Raw genomic sequence first — 19,366 nt, 5'->3', positions numbered from 1 at the left:
GACTGGAAGTTTGTGAAATGTGCATGCTGGTTGCCCTTCCACAAACATTGCTCCGTGAACCATGAACCAGCCAAGATTTGTGGCAGACTTCAGTTTGTGCGCTGGTTTGTGCCCATCCCTAAGTATGGGAAAGAGCTGAAAACTCTTTTTTTTAAAAATGAAAAGTGGGAATTCAGAGATTAAGGCAAGAGATCATTAAAACAGTGAACATATTTGCAATAGTAACTACTGGTTTTCTTTTAAAAAAAGCTCTGCAGTAGCATGACAGAGAAAATGCAGGGGAAATGGCAGCTCAGTGTCTTGAATGCAATGAAAAACAGTTAAATCGGTTACTAATCAAACAAATCAGTCAGGTTTTTTAAAATGATACCATTTGGTGTTCATCTAAGCTCTCCTTGGTGATGCTAATGGGTGCCGATCTGTTTGGATCAGCCATGATTTGGTACATGCTCAGCTTTGAGAAAACCCAATGCATACCTGTTTGGCAAGCATTCGTCACCATTTGGCATGAACTAGATAGACCAAGTGTTTGGCTCACATCTGATCAACACCTTTGAATGCAGTTAGTTCAACTGCCAAACGTGTCTGATGCAAAATTGGCAGCATCTCTAATTTGAAACTCCTGCAAGCTGAAGCCAGATAACAGGGATGTGTCTGGGTCACGGCTTGCTTTGGAAGGAGTCTTGAAATGTGAACTGAAACATGGACAACAAATTTCAATCTCTCTGTTTGTTTGTCAGACAAATCACCCTTTTAACACTTCATATGAACCTGCTGTTCATTGACACTTCAATTACAGACATCTTTACTGTTCTGCATAAAATTTGAAGCATACTAAAACTATTTCTAGAAGTGGAACCTTTAAGATCAATGAAGTTTTATTCTGGGTATAAACTTTTTTGCACATGCACATTTCTTCAGATAAACATGAAAGCTTATACCCAGAATAAAACTTCATTGGTCTTCAAGGTGCCACTGGACTCAAACTTTGTTCTGCTGCTGCTGACCAACATGGCTACTCCCCTGGAACAATTTGAAGAATAGTTGGATTCATACCCCACCTTTCACTCGGAGTCTCAGAATGGCTTACAATACCCTTCCCTTTTTCTCTCCACAACAGCCACCCTGTGAGGTAGGTGGGGCTGAGAGAGCTCTGAGAGAATGCCTCTTGAGAGAACAGCTCTGAGAGAACTGTGACTGACTGACCTAATGTCACCCAGCAGCTGCATGTGGAGGAGTGGGGAATCGACCCCCATTCTCCAGATTAGTCTGTTGCTCTTAACCACTACACTAAACTGGCTCCCATTATACTGAAAGTGTAATGCCTGTGGGTGTTTTAGTGTTGCCAGCCTCCAGATGGAACCTGGAGATATCCTGGAATCACAACTGATCCCCAGATGAAAAAGATTGCTATGTCTGGAGGAAAATGGCTGCTTTGGAGGATGAACTGTATGACTCTAAACCCATCAGAGGTCCCTCCCCAAATTCCCCCCCCCCCGGCTCCATGCCTAAATCTCCAAGACTTTCCCAACTCAGATTAGGCAACCCTGCTTTAGTAATCAGTTTACTGTTCATGAGGAAGAAAGAACGGATGATTTGGATGTAAAGACTGAAACAATACCTTTGAGGGTTGTGAATAAAAAAAAGAAGGGGAAGAGATATTTGTGCATCAAACAGAGATAGCAAAGTGTGAGATTTGAAAGCACATTATATGACACTCCAGGATTATGCCTATACAATGCAGGTTGAAGACAGCATCTAATAAAGCCAACTCAGACCTAATGTTGGGAGACTTAAAAGTCCTCATATAGGTTTTCTCTTTAAATAGCAGGCAGACAAGGTGTGTGTGTGTGTGTGTGTCACAATTTAGATTGTTTTATTCTCTACTTTTTTCTTGACCTGAAATGGCCCCAATGACAGAACTCTTTGTTGCATGTTGTTGGTTTTGTGGTGGAATATGAATCTGAACACTTGAGGGCACCATCACAGAAGGGCTTAACTATGGGACAATGGTGGGGAAAGTCACAACCAGTAGGAGTAAGAATGTAAACAACTTGCTGCTTAGTTATAAATGATTCTACAGTTGATCACATTAAACATGTTATGGGAAGAAAAAACTACTAGTACTATCTGAAGCATGTTTATTACATATCTTTCATTATATAAGTCATGGCTGACATGAATCAGAGCAGCTCCATAGATTTCAACATTAATTGCACTTGCTTTTATTGAGGAAGGATCTGATCTGAATTGTTTGTTGCCCCAATGTCTAATCTGCATTAACAGGAAAAAATGCTCCACTTTATGGCCCTTCACCTATCCACCTTTATTAATGACCCCTCATGTTGAAAGCTTTTCCTTCTATGTTCAGCTTCCTATGCCTGCTCACCTGCATTCACTTTGCAGTCTACATTTCTAAGCCAAATAGTTTTTGGGTCACGTTAATCTACAATAGATTATTATTGGGTTGGTTATCCCTTGAGGAGAGTAATGAAAAGCTTTCATTAATTCTCAGGGCAGGAGGCTAATTACTTTTTTTAAAACCTGCAGTAATTGCCAATAATTTTTTAAAAATATTGAAGTGGTCTTCTAAAGCTAGTTTGATTTCCACTTCATGCTGTACCTTTTATTGACAATCCTCATCAAAGCTAGAAAAGGAAATACTTGGTAGTTGGGGCAACATCAAATCACAAAGGCAGCAAAACCAGTTTTTTTGGCAAAGGAATCGTCTTCTTACAATCCAGGGCTAGTTCTGATTTTCTGACTGGTAACTTTTGCAATTACTACTCAGGGGCCTTGATTTCAGACATCTCCAGCAAATCAAGAAATGCCTCCAAAAGATTAGACAGAAAAGCTTTACAAAAGTTGTGGCTTTTGGGGCCACATAGTGTAGGAAGGGGGTTACAGGGGAAGTGAGGCATCCCTCACAAGTCCTTACAAGTTCCCGCCCACTGGGCCCAGCCTGGACAGTACCATTCAACTTGGCCCAGCCCAGCAACTGGGCCAGACTTTTCCTGAGGAAACAAAGCAAGGGGAGGGAAGGAGGAAAAGATGAAGACATGGAATGGATAATGGTAGGTTGGCTGGTGGGCAGGAAGGAATTGTACATAAGTGATGTCAACTTGCAACTGACCTTTGCTTACCCCAGCAAGTTAGAAGTAGAGATGGCTTGCCATTTTCTACCTCTGCAGAGCCTTCCTTGGTGGTTTCTCTTCCAAGTATATACCCTGCTAGGGAGAAGCTATGGGCGCTCTCAGGAAAGGGAAATGGTGGGAGAGAGGAAAATGAGATGCCCCCTGCAAGCTTGTATATTGTATAGGTTGTGAACTGCAGCCAGAAAGACAGACAAGCAGCTGCTTGCAGAGAACGACCATTGGATACTTACCGTGAGGGGTCCTTCTCCTCTGAGGTCAAGAGGCCATCTTGTGGGTGATTCCCAACCCACTTGTTGGGAAGCAGGACTAACTTCAAACTTCCTCTTCCTGTTGGGACTCACCCCAAGTCAGTTTTTTTCCTGCCTCAGTAGGGAGAGCACAGGTTATTCTTTGCCTTCTGGAGCCAGGTGCTGTCTCCTGTCATGAAGACTGGCATTTCCATGCAGAAGCCTCCCTCATGGTTTCTGATAGTTCTGGCTTTGGCAAGCTGACATCTGCTCCTTATGCCAGCTCAGCCCATACAGAATGTTTCTCTTCTAAATTAATGTAACAAATGCCAGCACTGTCCCTGCATAAATGTTGGGCAGCTTGCATGAAGCTCTGCAAGGAATCCCCCCTCCAGCTCTGTTAACGCTCTTTACAAGCATACTTTCCTTCGTCTGTATTCCTTGCCCTAATGCAGGAGTGGCCAACGGTAGCTCTCCGGATGTTTTTTGCCTACAACTCCCATCAGCCCCAGCTAGCATGGCCAATGGCTGGGGCTGATGAGAGTTGTAGGCAAAAAAACATCTGGAGAGCTACCGTTGGCTAATGCATTACCTTCTGAATCAGAAGAGGCTTGTGACGCTGAGTCAGGCTTTATGTTCACACTCTTCCCATTAGTAGCGTCTTTATATTACAATTAAAATTGAATGAGTCTGTTCTTGCAGTAATCTGAAAGATAGCTTTTTAATGCTGCTCCCCACAAACCTGAGTTGCTTTTCAAAAAGAATTGGTTTGTATACTCCCTTTTAAAAAACTTAAAAATAGAACCTCAAGTGAAAGTTCAAAGTACAGGCTTCACCTCTGTGGTAGATGAACAGCTCTCTGTCAGTTCCCAAAATACTGTAGTGACCAACAGGAGAAATGTAAAGGGGAGACATTTTCTATGTTCTGGAGCATCACGGGTTTGCTTTGGAGGGGGGGGTGAAATGAAAACTAGAGGATAGTTATTCAGCTGTTGTGAAACTTTTTGTCTCACAGCACCTGAAATGGAGGTTAAAAACATCTGCCTGATCATTACTGGTGATTTTACACTTACAGAGGGTGTGTCTGAAGGAAATTTTCAAAGATTTGTCCTATTGCAGACCCCTCTCTTCCCATCTGTATTCTTTCTTGTGGTCCACTGTCCTCCAGGGGCACAGTAGGCTGCAGCAGAAGGGGAGAAACAAGAATCCTAGAAGTCTCAAAGCCAAGACTGGGGAGTTGGAGTGCTTGGTGCTATATGACTATGTAGCTGTAGTGGGCATTTCAGAGACCTGGTGGAACGCAGAAAATCAGTGGGACAGTGTTATAGACAGGAAAGAAGGGACCAACACAGTGTATGCTGAAGTTGTGCCATAGAAACAAGTTGTCTGGACGTCCTCAATAACTGCATTGAAGCAGCGTGTCAGAGAGCCAATCAGAGATGTATAAACTCTGGACTTGTTTCTGAAAGCAGCTTAAGGCTTGGTGCAAGACATAGATTTATTTTATTTTATTTATTAGATTTGATTGATTGCCCCATCCCAGCCAAGGCTGGGCTCTGGGTGATGTACAACAGTAATAACAAGAAACATAGGTTCAAAACAATAAAATATTCCAGATAAAATACATTCTATCTTATGAATTCCTGATGGTGTCTTATCAGTTTCTTCTGTTCCATCACAGTGGGGAGTGGGTAGCCCAGAGGGGCAGAAGAGTGAGGTGCCAGCTTGGCAACCATCAATGTCCTTACGCAAAAGCCTGGTGGAACATCTCTGCTTTATTGGCCCTGCAGAATTGCAGAAGATTCTGTAGGGCCCTGGTGTCAGATGGCAGAAAGTTCCACCAGATTGGGGTCAGGACCAAAATAGCACTGGCCCAGACCTCTTTAGGGCAGGGGATCACCAACAAGTTGTTACCAGTAGAATGTAATGCTCTTCCAGGGACATAGTGGAGGATGCAGTCCTGCAGATACGCTGGTCCCAGACCATTCAAGGCCTTAAAGGTCATAACCAAAATCTTGAATTTGACTTGGTACTCACCAGACGCCAGTGAAGCTGGTGCAACATGGGTTGAATGTGTGCTGTCCATGGTGTTCCCATCAGGACTTGCGCCGCCACATTCTGGACCCAATGGAGCTTCTGGGTCACTCAGGGGGAGGCCAGCATAAAGCGAGTTACAGTAGTCTAGCCTGAAAGCAACCATTGCGTGGATTACTGTGGGAGGTCTGAGCGAGACAGGAGGTGAGCCAATCGCCGGGCTTGGCGGAGTTGGTAAAATACCACTTTGGCAATATGTGTGACCTGGGCATCCATAGAGAGGGAGGTATCCAATATCACTCCCAGACTTCATGGATTGCGCCAGTGTAAAGGGTGCCCTGTCAAGGGTTGATAATCTAAGTTCCAGCTCTGATCCGCCTAGCCACAGAACCTCTGCTATTGTTACATACGCTGGGAACAGTATAGATATAGATATTCAGCATTCATATCAATGGAAAGTTGCCCACAAAGTCAGAAACAATCACTTTTTACTTCAAAAGATGAAACTTGGATAAAATGAGGGGGCTAGTCAGAATGAAGTTAAAAGGGAGACAGCTTCAAGAGGGGATTAGATAAAAATATGGAGCAGAGGTCCATCAGCGGCTATTAGCCACAGTGTGTGTATATATATATGTGTGTGTGTGTATAATTTTTTTTTGGCCACTGTGTGACACGGAGTGTTGGACTGGATGGGCCATTGGCCTGATCCAACATGGCTTCTCTTATGTTCTTAATTAAAAGAGTCAAATACCTCCAGGATGCCTGGAAACTATTTAGAACTACACTAATTGAGGCCAATAAATTGCACACCTTAAATCAGGAGAGATATCACCAAGCCTGAAAGGATGGCTGCATGGTTAACAACTCATCAAGGAAGCCATAAAAGGCAAATGCACTTCTTCCTAGGTGTAAAATATTTCCCTGTTTGATGTGGACAGAAAAGAGCACAGTTTCTGGCAAAATAAATGAAAGTTGACAATAAGGTAAGCCAAAGGCAATTGGAGGTGCAAATGATTAACTTTAAGACAAACAAAAAACATTTCTTCAAATATATCAGGAACAGGTAGTTGGGCCTCCGAATGACAAAGAAATAAAAGTATTGCTTAAGGAGATGGTAGAGAAACTAAGTGGATTCTTTGCAAATGCTTTCACTGTGGAAAATGAGGGGCACATACCAACTTTTAGAGCTGCTGTTTTGGAATAGGGTGTCTGAACAACTGAGTTAAATTGTGGTAACAAGATATGAAATCCACTGGTCCAGATGCCATACACCCAAGGCCTGTTAAAAAAACTCAAATGTGAAGCTGTCTACTAACAAGAGTATATAACTTGTCGCTAAAATTGGACCCTGTGCCAGATGACTGAAAAGTAACAAAAGTTGCCCTGGGTTTTAATAAGGGGTCCGGAGAGTATACAAGGAATTACAACCTACTTAATATCTCTTCCAGGTAAATTAGTAGAAACTGTTATTAAAGACAGAAGTATTAAATACACTGCTAAGAGAAAATCAGCACAGGGGAGTCCAGCTGCCTCAATGATCTTTGGAAGTTTTCTGAGCAATTAACAAGTGTGTGGACAGAGGTGATCCATTAGGCATCATATATTTGGACTTCCAATTGCTTTTGGCAAGGTACCCCACCCAAGACTCCTGAATAAACTTATCAAACATGAGATGAGAGGATCTTCTTATGGATTAAACATTGGTAAGATGTTATGATGCAGAGAGTAGAAATAAATAGTTCTCTCAAAGGACAGAAATGAGGATTGGAATCTCCCAGGTATTGATATTGGGACCAGGGCTATTTAATTTCTTCATATATGATTTGGAATTGTGGGTAAACAGTGTAGTAGCCAAGTTTGCAGATAGCAACTTATTCAAGAATGGTGAAAACCAGGGCTAATCATGAAGAGCTTCTAGAGGTGCAGAGCCCCATGGCACAGAGTGGTAAAGCTGCAGTACTGCAGTCAGAGCCCTCTGCTCACCTGAGTTCAATCCCAGCAGAAGCTGGTTCACGTAGCTGGCTCCAGGTTGACTCAGCCTTGCATCCTTCCAAGGTCGGTAAAATGAGTACCCAGCTTGCGGGGGGTGGGGGAGTGTAGATGACTGAGGAAGGCAAGTCTGCCATGAAAATGCTGTGAAAGCAACATCACCCCAGAGTCGAAAGTGACTGGTGCTTGCACAGAGGACTACCTTTACCTTTTTACTTAGAGGATCACTCTACATTGGGTAAGTGGGCAACAACATTGCAAGTGAAGTTCTGCATGGGTAAGTGTAAGGTGATGCGTTTTGGAACAAAAAGTCTGAATTTTAAATAAATGCTGATAGGGCCTGAACTGGCTTGAGACTGAAATTGGAGATGATCTTGGGATTGTAGTTAAAAGCCTGATGAAAATGTTGGTATGAGGCAGTGCAGAAAAAGACAAACTCCATGCTAGGAATTATTAGGAAAGGGATTAAAAATAAAACAGCTCATATTGTAATGCCTTTGTATAAAGCTATGTTATTGTATCATTTGGAATACTTTGTGTAGTTCTGGTTGCCATATCTCAAAAACCATAATGGATAAAGCACAAAGGAGGGCAATCAAAATGCTTAAGGCAGAGATATCAAACTCATTTGTTATAAGGACCGGATTTGCCATAAATGAGACTTTGTCAGGCTGGGCCACGTGTGTCATAAAATGTAATGCCAGGAAGCAGAAATATAAACTTTATAAAAGACACAGACAAAGACAGTGAAAGGGTTTTTTTTAAAACTTAAAATAAAATATGCTTTAAAGATTAGCACTCTTGCCATTTTTTTTAATTTAACATCTCTGATAACTGACACCTCTTGCTTTGAATTACTGCATCAAAATCTGGAGACAAGCAACTTGAGTATGCTGTTCAGGTGTGTATCTGTAAGTTGCAAACCTACTTTTGATTGACATTCATTACAGAAATCTCATGGTCAATACTTTGAGCCTAAGTCTCAGAGGAAAACATGAAATAGATGGACATTGTGAGATTTTGTACATAAGTTGCTTCATGTGCTGATCAAGAACATGTGAAGGCACCATGACGCATACTGAGGACTATGTGTTTGTCTACAAAAATATAGTCTTCCTCAAAGAAATAAGTACAACTCCTATGAGTTGTATGTACAAGAATACAGAGACAATAATTTATAGTGGTACCAGCCTACAATCTGGGATGTCTAAATTCAGAATCCCCGATCTGCAAAGGAAATGAGCTGGGGAGGGCCGCGGGTGGAGAGGTGGGGCATGCACGGTGTTGCTGGAGGGGCGGCTGCTGGAGGGGCGGCTGCACGGTGTTGCTGGAGGGGTGGCTGCTGCTACTGGCTGGCTGGCGAGTGGGAGCGCGCGCGGGGTGTGTGGCTGTGCGCAGCCCCTGCGAACAAGGCTGGAGCCTCGGCCATGGCAGCCATTTGTCGTGGCTGGGCTGGGTGGCTAAACGCCACCCGCAGAGCTGTGCTAGGCCTAGCGATTGGAGGAGGAGGAAGAGACCAGGCAGGCAGAGGAGGCAAGCCCGGCCGGGTGGGCAGAGGAAGATAGCCAATCTCCACGGGGAGAAACGTGTTGGCTTGGCAGTGAGAGTGGGGGGCCAGGGAAAAAAGGGGCCATGAAGGTCCGAGGGGGGTTGGAAGGGGGGCCATGCCCCCCGCTGCTGTGGCTACAGGCCTGTTTCCCCCTACAAAACTCCCTGACCATTCCTGTCATCCTCAGACGCCCTGCTTCAGTTGCCCCCATCATGTGAGACTAGGTAATTGACAATATGATAAATGGTCTTCTCCATCATGGCACCAAAACTTTGGAACTCCCTTCCCAGGGAGATGTCTGTCTCCCTCCATCAATGTATTTAGACAGCAGGTGAAGACTTTTTCATTTTGTTTGGCATACCCTCAATAACAGTTATTGGGCCTCCTTCAAGTGTTCATTGTTTATGTGTTTTTTACTGAATATTATAATTTTAACTCTAGCTTTGTTTAAATGCTTCAGTGTAGATGCTATATAGACTCCAACGGGTGGAAGGCAACATAAATATGTTGTTGTTGTTATTTCCCCAGGGAGCTGGATTAAAGAAAAATCTCCGTAAACCCAGCTCATCATGGACACCTGTGGACAGAGACTTCAAGTGGATGGTCTGCCCACAGCTCATCTAGGGAGCGGATGGAGCTAAGTTCTGCAGTTCCTCCCCCTACCCAATCTTTTAATAGGTTTCACAGCTGAGTTTGCAATACAGTTTTGTACCATGGCTCAGTTAGGAAGGGGCTGCTGGTGGGGAGTAGAACTATTGTCACTGCATCAGCAGTAAGTAGCACAGTGGGAATAGGTCTATAGACACCCTCCATGCCTATGTTCACACTGCTCACTACTGCTGCAGCAGTGGGAATGTGTTTCTGCTTTCCCATATGGAAGCAGCACAGGAGCAGGATGATGAGGAACCTTGAGGTATTAGCCCAGGCTGCTTTACGTTTTTGATTTGCAGAGATAGGTGCATAACATGGAACACCTCCAGGCCTTGATATAAACCCATTTAGATTATGCTCTATTGAGCTCAGAAGGGGAGGGGGGGGGAATCCTTAATGCGGGCTTTTATAAGTTGCCGCTCAAAAAAACAGAAGTCTGTGTTAGTGCTGAGAAATAAAGCAGAAGCCAGTAAAAATCCGTAATGGTTCCATTTATTAATATGTATATCACAAATACTCACAATATCAATGCATTCTTGTTGGCATGCTAGACAGAGGCCTGATTTAAAAACTCCTATTATTTTAAAAAAGGTCCTAAACTGTTGTTCCCCACCCCCAAAAATATTCCATATGTCCTTTTTTGAATTTTTGAGTGATCGGACAATGTACTTTGGTGGCAACTTCAATGCAAAAGGAGAATGAAAGAAAAAAAGGAAGAAGATGGCATTACAGCTTAAGTTAATTAGTCCATAATTATCTAATAAAAGAGAAGCAAAATTACTGTCTTCACAGTAAGCAAACATCACAGCATAGTAACACTATGACACAGGTTCTGATTCAGAGGCAATATGCACTAAACAAAGGCCTACTGGAAAACGGACAAGGCATACAACATTAAGAATCAAAGATGCAGCAGAACATCAAAAGAACAAATTTTCCCCTAACATATTTTTGACATTAATTTTTTGTTTTCAAGTATCTTCACATTATGTTACATTTCTTCTTGTATGAGAATAGAGGTTTGGGGATGGGGAAGCTGGATAAGATTGGAAAAAACTTGGTAAAGCAATAAAACAAAAAAAAAACCAAATTAAAAGTCTGATAACCAAAATTATATATATATCTATATATATTTGTATACAGGTTTTAATATGGATGTGTGCGACATTTATTAACCATGGTGAAAGGCTAATTATGCCCTCCAGTCACTACATGCACAGTCCAATCATCGTTGTTAATGAATAACCTCTGTTAACTTTAACAATGCAACTACAATCTGACCAAGAACATACACATAGTGCCATCATATGCAAGAGCCTTCAAAGTGGAGTGTACAGTACTGGATGCTGAATGGTTCAGGCTACTTCTGGGCACAACAGTACTTCACGGAATGGTACACTACGCATGGTACAGAGTTTAGAAGGTGGTGATTGGTGGTATTGTGTGTGTGTGTGTAGTTGTGTATGTGCTCTAACATTCTTTAGAAGTCTTCCAAGAATTATGTATCCCAATTCCTGATTGAAAACAGATGCTGCATTTCATGCCCCCTGGGGAAAAAAAACAGAAACAGAGGAAGAGGAAGGAGGGATTGATTGGTTTGGTTTACTACCAATATGAAGAATACTCGTTCAATTAATGATTCTTTACTTTTGAAAAAAGGAAACAACCAAGAGATCAATATCTAGTTCACTGGGCTTTTGGTATGTGGGACTCAAGAGTGGGAGCTCCTTTCCTCCATTCATCTCAGAAAGACCGCCATATTGGTCTGTTGTGGCAAAAATAAAAAATATATAGAACGCTTTCATACATGCTAAATAATGCAGTTCCAATCCAGCAAATGTTTACAAGTGGATTTTGCCATTTTACACAGTAAAATCTACTAGTTGCAAAATGCACTGAAGGTGCATTTAGTGTGTGTAAAAATAGCAAAAATCCACTTGCAAAATACATTATTTAGTGTAACATGATGCACCCCTAGAGAGGTTTCCTAGAAGTGATATGCTGATCCCTCCCTCTCCACTAGCTGCCACACCAGGCCTGACAACTCTAACTCATACATCTTTTGGAAGACCAAGGAGAATATCACAAAAGGTCTGCTCTAGGTTTTATAATGTTTTGTGTGGTGTTTGTTTTTGTTTACTTTATAGGTCTTTTCTGTTTTGTTTAGGTTACAGCTTAATTTCTGGTGTTCTTCAAATTCAGTGTTCTGTTTACAGGACAGATAGCTCATTGTGGCCACTGGGAAAAGAGCTGGCTGGCTGCTCACCTCAACAGCTGCCTCTCCTGAGCCCCACCCATGGGTAAGAAAGTCAGCTGTCTGAGCATGTGTCACCACTGGACAAAGGGAAGCTGAAATGCCACCACCAGGCAAAGGATGGTTTCAGTGCCTGGTTTGTCCACAGTATCCTTGCTGGGCTGGCCAGACAGGTAAGAAGAACACTGAGGGAGGCTAGGGTGCACTGCTTCTCCTTGCCAATCTAGACCCTTTAGGGCCAGCAAAGGGCACAGCAGCCAACTACACCAGTGAGGAGCCTGCAGGTGCCTCCTTTCTTCCAGCCAGCTCTTCCTTTCTCCATCAGGGAGCTATGAACGAGGAAGAGGTTTCATCTCTCAGTCCACCCTTGAAAATATGGTAACATAACAGAGGTAAGGGAGCAAATCAGAATTTTTTAAATTATTATTTTTACTCAGAAATAGCTGCCATAAAGAATAGATTGGTGACTCCTGGGCTTGAGACTTACTTTAAGGGAGGAAAAAAATGAAGGAATTCACAGGTGGGGATGGCATTTTCCCACCCTGTAGCTACAGGCCTGATAGGTGGCCAAACCCAAGAGATTAGTCTTGTTTGAATGTACAAAAGGATACTTATTTGCTTAGGTTTTCTTTTTAACCCAATAGGAGCCATCTCAGTGGGAGAACAGATGCTCTGCTTGCAGACAGTTTCAGGTTCAGCTCCTCCTCCCGTGCCCCCCCTCCTGCAATTTTTCTCAGTATCAGGGCTGAAAAATATCTCTGTCTGAGATCTAGGAGAGCTGCTGATAGACATACTATACTGGGCGAGGCTTACATTAAGGCAGATTCATAAATTCACATGTTCCAATAACGGCAATCAACAGTGCACATCTTTTTCACAGAGGGACCAATCTAACTTCTGCATTTTAATCTCTACTAAGCATTTTCATTCCTGCTGCACAGGCCATCCTCTAAGTACATGCAGACATCTATTAAGCCTGTAATGGCTGTTGGAAGTAAGGAGGCGAGGCATCAGAGCCAGCTTGGGGAGAACAACCTCCTGCACACAGCAGTATACAGACCCACCTTGTTACACCATCTCATACTGATTGGCAGTAATAAATCGGGACAGACAGCATGCCAGCAGCATTCCAATCAGCTGTGGGAGAGAGGGAGAGAAAAATACCATACAAAGATTTGAATGCCATTGTGCAATTCACTGATGCCACAGAAAATTTTTTAGGTTTTATTATTGAAAAACTCCTGGAATGTGTAAGAACACAAATATTATGTACTGCAGTCTTAAAGCCATTATAGAACCACAGAATTAATGCAACAGCAGAACAGCTGCTCTAATAGTCACTGTGAAGTGAAGGAATCTCAATTTTTGGAAGATTTGCCTGCAGATAAGCCTTCATTTAAAAATATACATTTTATTCCAATCATCTAAGATGCACTCTCAGTCCAAATGGCTCATCATAACCATTTACAGGTCAAGAAATGCCTGTATCAGCAGAACCTACAGTTATTCCTTGGGTTTATATCTCATAGGCATTTTAGGATATGCCACATTGGAACAAATCTTAGGCTGGTCTTCTACTGTTTATAAGTCAATGCACAGCTGATCTATAAAACCGTTACAGGTCACTAAATTCCTGCAGCACAGCAGTGTATAACCAAGCCACATTCCATGGACCATTGTGATCACTGGAACGATCACCATGCTGAAACCTGCACATTCACTCTACAACACAACAGTACCTCCCACTTATTGCCATGTCGAAGCAGCAACAGCAAAGGATCAGAGAGAGGAGAGCTTCAGATGTTACAAACAGGTGCCACAGCTACCTGCACAAACACTTCTATATTCAGTTGGCAGCATTTGCCTGTAAAGTTAAAGAAGGATCTTGTGTAGGGAAGCTGCATGGGCTGCAGGTGTGAGTACAGCCAGCACAACTTTCTTATGCAACATCCTTTGTCAGATTTTACAAGCGACACCAGTTTACTGTGGAAGAGAATGGCAGTATTTGTTTTAAGCATCTGAAACTGCTCACAGAGTTGTCTGATCCCATTTCATTTCATCTGCTTGACCCTTGGGGAATTTTGTATTGTGGCACTGTAAAACTTACATTGCTGTACACCTTGAAAACTTGTGTTTAGCAGAATGAAAACGTGTTCAAGTAGACCAAAAACGCTACCAACAAATCCTTTGCAAATCTGTACTAAACTCTGCCCTGCACATCTAAGTTGACAATTAGATTAATCTTCCTAATCAGTTTAGTATTGTGTGTGTCATTTAACATGCCATCTGTCCAATCTGGCACTGGAGTTTTGGAAAGACTTCTGACTGCTATAAGCATAGTGTCTCTTGCAGTTCCCAGAGTGGGCTGCATTCCTCTAGTTGGGCACATCCAAAAACTCTAAGATGACAATTCCTTACTCCACTTCAAATGTGGACTTGCTGACCTCTGGTGGTCCTTCTTCCAAATTCCCATTACACACCCTTCTCATAATTTGCTCAGTCTGTGCTCTGAATTATTCTTGTATAATCAAGGCTGTTTTATGTGATCACTATAACAATATTATTTTTTGCATCTGTTGCTATGGGGTGGGGTTGGGGAGTCCCAAACAGCTTACATTGTTGTCCTCTTCTTCATTTTATCCTTACAACTCTGTGAGATAGGTTAGTCTAAGGATATGTGACTTGCCCAATACAGCTCATACAAAACACACTTTGCAAATGCAGCTCTCATGGATGTCTTAGCTAGTTAAATTTAGCTACTGACATTCAGTTGTTCTCTTTTTCTAGTACAGACAGTGAGACTGGTGAAACTCTGCTACTTGGCTGTTACATCAGAGGACTTACATAGTAAGTCATTTGTCCTTTGGAATGACAGTAATCTAAAAATAGAATGATACCCTCTTAAATCCGCTGACTTCCCACAGAATCAGAATGGTGTAACTGTTCAGGATTGCATTGTGAATACAGAAATCCAGCAGATTACTAAATCACATAGAGGACTTCCATCATATTCTGCAGCTCAAAAGGGCATTAACTGTTTTTTTAAGACTTTCATATTTAGTATTATCTTATTTCCCAAGAGGTAGCTATACTTGATTGTGTAGTATCTCCTGAGCTACATTCATGAAGGGCTTCCTTTATTATCATTCAAGGTCTGAAAAAGCAATATCAATAACATTTGCTGTGGGTCTTCACTCTTTACTGTTGCCTTCTATTCTGGATGAATGTTAGTTTCCATTCAAAGACACACTGCCTCAAATTCCCTAGTCTTTCCTGTATCTCACTAAACTAGAGGCAGGCAATAAATTGGTAGAAGAGGTGGAAATGGTATGACAGGAACACTGTTGTCTTGACAGGCAGTAATCCCCTCCCAGATCAAACAGGTTTTGCATGTTTCTTAAATGCCACAAAAACCTGAAACACTTGTTTACATGATAGGATGAAAGCACAATCTTGGATACTGGACAGTAATGGCTTTTCCATATAACTTCCCACATTCTGAAAAATCCAACAGTAAATTCCTTTGGTCTTCAATAACTTGAAATGTGGAGAAGAATAAATGAATGACTTTGTGCAATCTTCTCTGACCTGTCCTTTCTTCCCCTAACTTTATTTTGCTCAGGATCTTTCCCCCCTGATCTTCAGAGGAGAAACTGATGCACGATTAACAGCACAATCCTGTGCAGACTTACTCCAGTCTAAACTCACTGAATTCCACAGGCTTAGACTTCAGCAACTCTGCATAGAGTGGCTATGTTGGACACAGGAAGCCCTAGTTAGGCACAAGGCTTACTGAGTAATCTTAGAACAAAGTCTGAATCCAGGAGGTCCTTTAAGACTAACCATTTTATTCAAGGTATAAGTTCTTGTGTGCTCGCACACTTCTTCAGATACAATGTAATGGAAATTACCACTCCATACATATAGGCAGAAGCTAGAGGGTGAGCTTTAAATTAGAATACAGCATAACGAAGATGTTTAAAAGATACAAGGACCAAACAGGAATAATGAAACAGAAATAACAATTGTACACAATTGTAAGATATAAGATGTTTTATCTTGAATTGTTTTATTGATTGTAAATTTACATATTTTTTAAAATTGATGTACATCACTCAGAGCCCAACATTAGCCAGGTTGGGGTGATTAATAAGCCGTAGTAGTAGTAATAATAATAATATCAATCTCCAATTTTGACATATTTATTTCCTTCACTATGTCCCCTCCCTTCCCGGAATTACTTCTAAACAAATGGTAACCATATAAACTAAACTTGATATTCCTGTTTGCTCCCTGAATCTGTTAAATGTCTTCATTGTGCTATATGCTAATTTACTACTCAGCCTCTACCTATATGTACAGAATCGCAGAGATGGAAGGGGACATACAGGCCATCTAGTCTAACCCCCTGCTCAATGTAGGATCAGCCCAGAGCATCCCTGACAAGTGTTTGTCCAGCTGCTGCTTAAAGACTGCCAGTGAAGGGGAGCTCACTACCTCCCTAGGTAGCTGATTCCACTGTTGAGCAACTCTTAGGCTGATTCTGCACTAACCTTGCTTTATGCCAGGCTTCCATTTCTCTCTGGAGCAAACTAGCGATTTTGCACCAGCTGCTCTGTGCTGCCATTTTGCGTAGGGAAAACCCGCAATTTGCTACGCTGCAGTGTAAACCTTTTTTTCAGGTTCGCACTGCAGCACAGCAAATCACAGGTTTCCCCCACGCAAAATGGCGGCATGGAGCAGCTGGTGCGAAATCACTAGCTTGCTCTGGAGAGAAATGGAAGCCTGGCATGGAGCAAGGTTAGTGCAGAATCAGCCTTAACAGTAAAAGAGTTTTTCCTGATATCCAACTGGTACCTTCATGTCCTTAATTTAAACCCATTATTGTAATTCCTGCTGCCAACAGGAACAGCTCCCTGCCCTACTCTGCCAGGCTGCTGGTGGGACTACCTCGGTGGGAACATGTGCGGCCTAGGCTGCGGGAGCTGCACTGGCTGCCAATTGTATATCGAGTTCGTTATAAGGTGCTGGTTATTACCTTTAAAGCCCTATATGGCCGAGGACCTGCCTACCTTAGGGACCGCCTCTCCCCATATGTTCCTCAGAGAGCACTGAGATCTAGTTCCCAAAATCTTTTAAAAATCCCTGGGCCAAGAGAGGCTAGATTGAAAACAACAAGGGAGCAAGCCTTCTCAGTAATGGCTCCCCGATGGTGGAATCAACTATCAGAAGAGGTGCGAGCCCTGCGAGACTTGAATCAGTAAAACTGCCCTCTTTCAGCTCGCTTTTGAGACGGAACCCAGCTAAAATGACATCTAGCCATCTTGTATGTATTCTGAACGGTAGCACCTTAATTGTTAACAATTGTTTAACTTTTAACTTAATTTATATGTTAATTATATTTTAACTGTTTTATATGATTGTATTTTACTGTAAACATGGTATTCACCATACTCTGTGAGCCGCTCTGAGCCTGCCTGTGGCGGGGGAGGGCGGGATATAAAAATAAACTTATTATTATTATTATTATTACTCTAAATGACAGCCCTTCAAGTACGTGAAATCGTGCCCCCCCCCTCCTCCAGACTGAACGTTCCCCAAGTCCCTCAGCCTTTCCTAATAGGGCTTGGTCTCCAGGTCCCTGATCATTTCTGTCACTTGTAATTTCCATTTCATTGTATCTAAAGAAGTGTGCATGCACACAGAAGTTCATACCTTGAATAAAACCATTGTTCTTTAAAAGTACCACTGGACTTAAAGTTTATTCTGCCACTTCAGACATGGCTACCAATCTGAATCTGGGTAATCTTAGGACAGTCAGGATCTCTTAGTTTAACACATTTCACAAGACAATAAATGACACAGGAGTTATAAAGCACTTTTAACAATGGTAAGTTTTAGAGAAAGCACTGGCAGCATCATAGAAATACTGGTTTAAGGCTAATTTTCTAGTAAGAAATATGTTTTAGAGAATGTTGTAGGAGACATTTGTTTGATTTTTTTTTGGGGGGGGGTGTTCTGTGTCAATCACAAAGGATATAGTAAAATGAAATCCATACTAAAAAATTTTTGCACAGAAACGCTTAGGTGCTATCAGGCTGAGCCTTAAGTTTAGTTTGCAGTTTTATGCAGGTTCAACTTTGGCCAACAAGGAGGTGTGATCCCATACAATATTTTTATGGCCACATTTGCTGCTGTATTGTGCCTTGGACAATCATGTACAAACACTTAAATTTACGCTGGCAATTAAACAGCCCATAAAAACAAAACAATAAAATGGTAAATGCAAAATATACAAGACTTGCACTGAATGAAAACAAATGGCTATCACACATTGTAAAATTGATTTCCAATACATTTACAAATAAGTGCATAGGCTCATTGCCTCAATAAAACCAGACCAACAGTGCTCTAAAAGCTATAATTTGTTCCTCTTTAATGAGGAACATGGCTGCAATTCTATAATGCAGTGACCTTTTAAATGACTGCCTGCACTCTGGATTCTTCTTTCCTAAATGTGCAGGGGTATTTTGGGAAGTAACAGGAAACTAGCTGTCCAGTCTGTTCATGATAAAATTTTCCACTGCTTTCCAAAACACATGGCCTTTCACAATTTGTATTTTACATAATACACCTGGTTTGATCCTACTTTTCTCTGAAAAATCTGCCAATCTAAAATTACCCAGCTGACATGGCCAATGCCTAATTATCCATCCTGGTCTTTCAAATGATTTTACACCTCTGTGAAGGGCCAAGTGCCACCAGATATGCACTGTGCTTGTTCTTGCCTGATTCCCCAAAGGAAGTATCAGGATGTAAAGAGTAGTAGGTTTAATGCATACCACATACCCATTCCTTAGATCTGGCCTCTGGTCACATGGCCATCTGGATCTGCTGGCCAATCCTCCTCAGCTATTCCCTTCCTACCTTCAAATAATATGAGAAATGTCATGGATGTTGAACAATGTCTCTCCCCTACTATGGGTAATCCAGGGCTTCAGGGGGAGGCCACTGCATCACACTGGCAGGACAGTTGTAGAACTTCTCCAGTTATGTATTACTCACAAAAGGGGCTCCCTGTGTGCTCCTCTAACCAACCAAAAAGGATCCGCAACAGCTAATTTCATTCCCGCAACCTCGAATCAGTGGTTTTTGCACCCACATTGGTAGGCAAAAGGGGAACAGCTGGGCTATTGGAGGGCAAGGGGAGATCTAGATAACCCATTTCTCAAAAAGCCAGTGGTGTACAGGGTGGGGAGGGTGTTCTGACCCAGATGCAGCTTGAAGAAGGCGGCCCTTGAATCCAGTCAAACTGCATCCAGCTGAATGTCTTTTTATTTTAAAAATGCAGTTCTGGCTACAGCTACTAGGGGTGCATGGAAGTTTCAGAATAGTGAAAAGTATTCTAGAATCGCCTACTCATCTTGATCTTTCCCCTTCTACACTTCCATTTCTCCAAGACTGACGCAATCGTGCCTGCTAAGTGCAACAACCAAACCAGGATGCT

The 19,366-nt window shown here is 42.2% G+C and overlaps 1 protein-coding gene across 1 annotated transcript in view; it reads right to left on the bottom strand.

Annotated features, from left to right (window-relative positions):
* Window positions 1-10,081: 10,081 nt before the first annotated feature.
* The window catches only part of TSPAN7 (tetraspanin 7), a 162,865-nt gene continuing 153,580 nt past the window's right edge, over window positions 10,082-19,366 (bottom strand). Inside the window, exons 7-8 of the mRNA XM_060234120.1 lie at window positions 12,924-12,996; window positions 10,082-11,152 (exon numbers count right to left, since the gene is read on the bottom strand). Of these exons, the coding sequence (XP_060090103.1) occupies window positions 12,928-12,996 (69 nt within the window). The 3' untranslated portion in view covers window positions 10,082-11,152; window positions 12,924-12,927. The remainder of the gene's footprint in view (window positions 11,153-12,923; window positions 12,997-19,366) is intronic.

The sequence above is a fragment of the Heteronotia binoei genome, chromosome 3 (genome assembly GCF_032191835.1).
Source record: "Heteronotia binoei isolate CCM8104 ecotype False Entrance Well chromosome 3, APGP_CSIRO_Hbin_v1, whole genome shotgun sequence".
Lineage (NCBI taxonomy): Eukaryota > Metazoa > Chordata > Lepidosauria > Squamata > Gekkonidae > Heteronotia > Heteronotia binoei.
The sequence above is the reverse complement of the archived record's forward strand: the minus strand, read 5'-3'. Positions and strand labels throughout refer to the sequence as shown.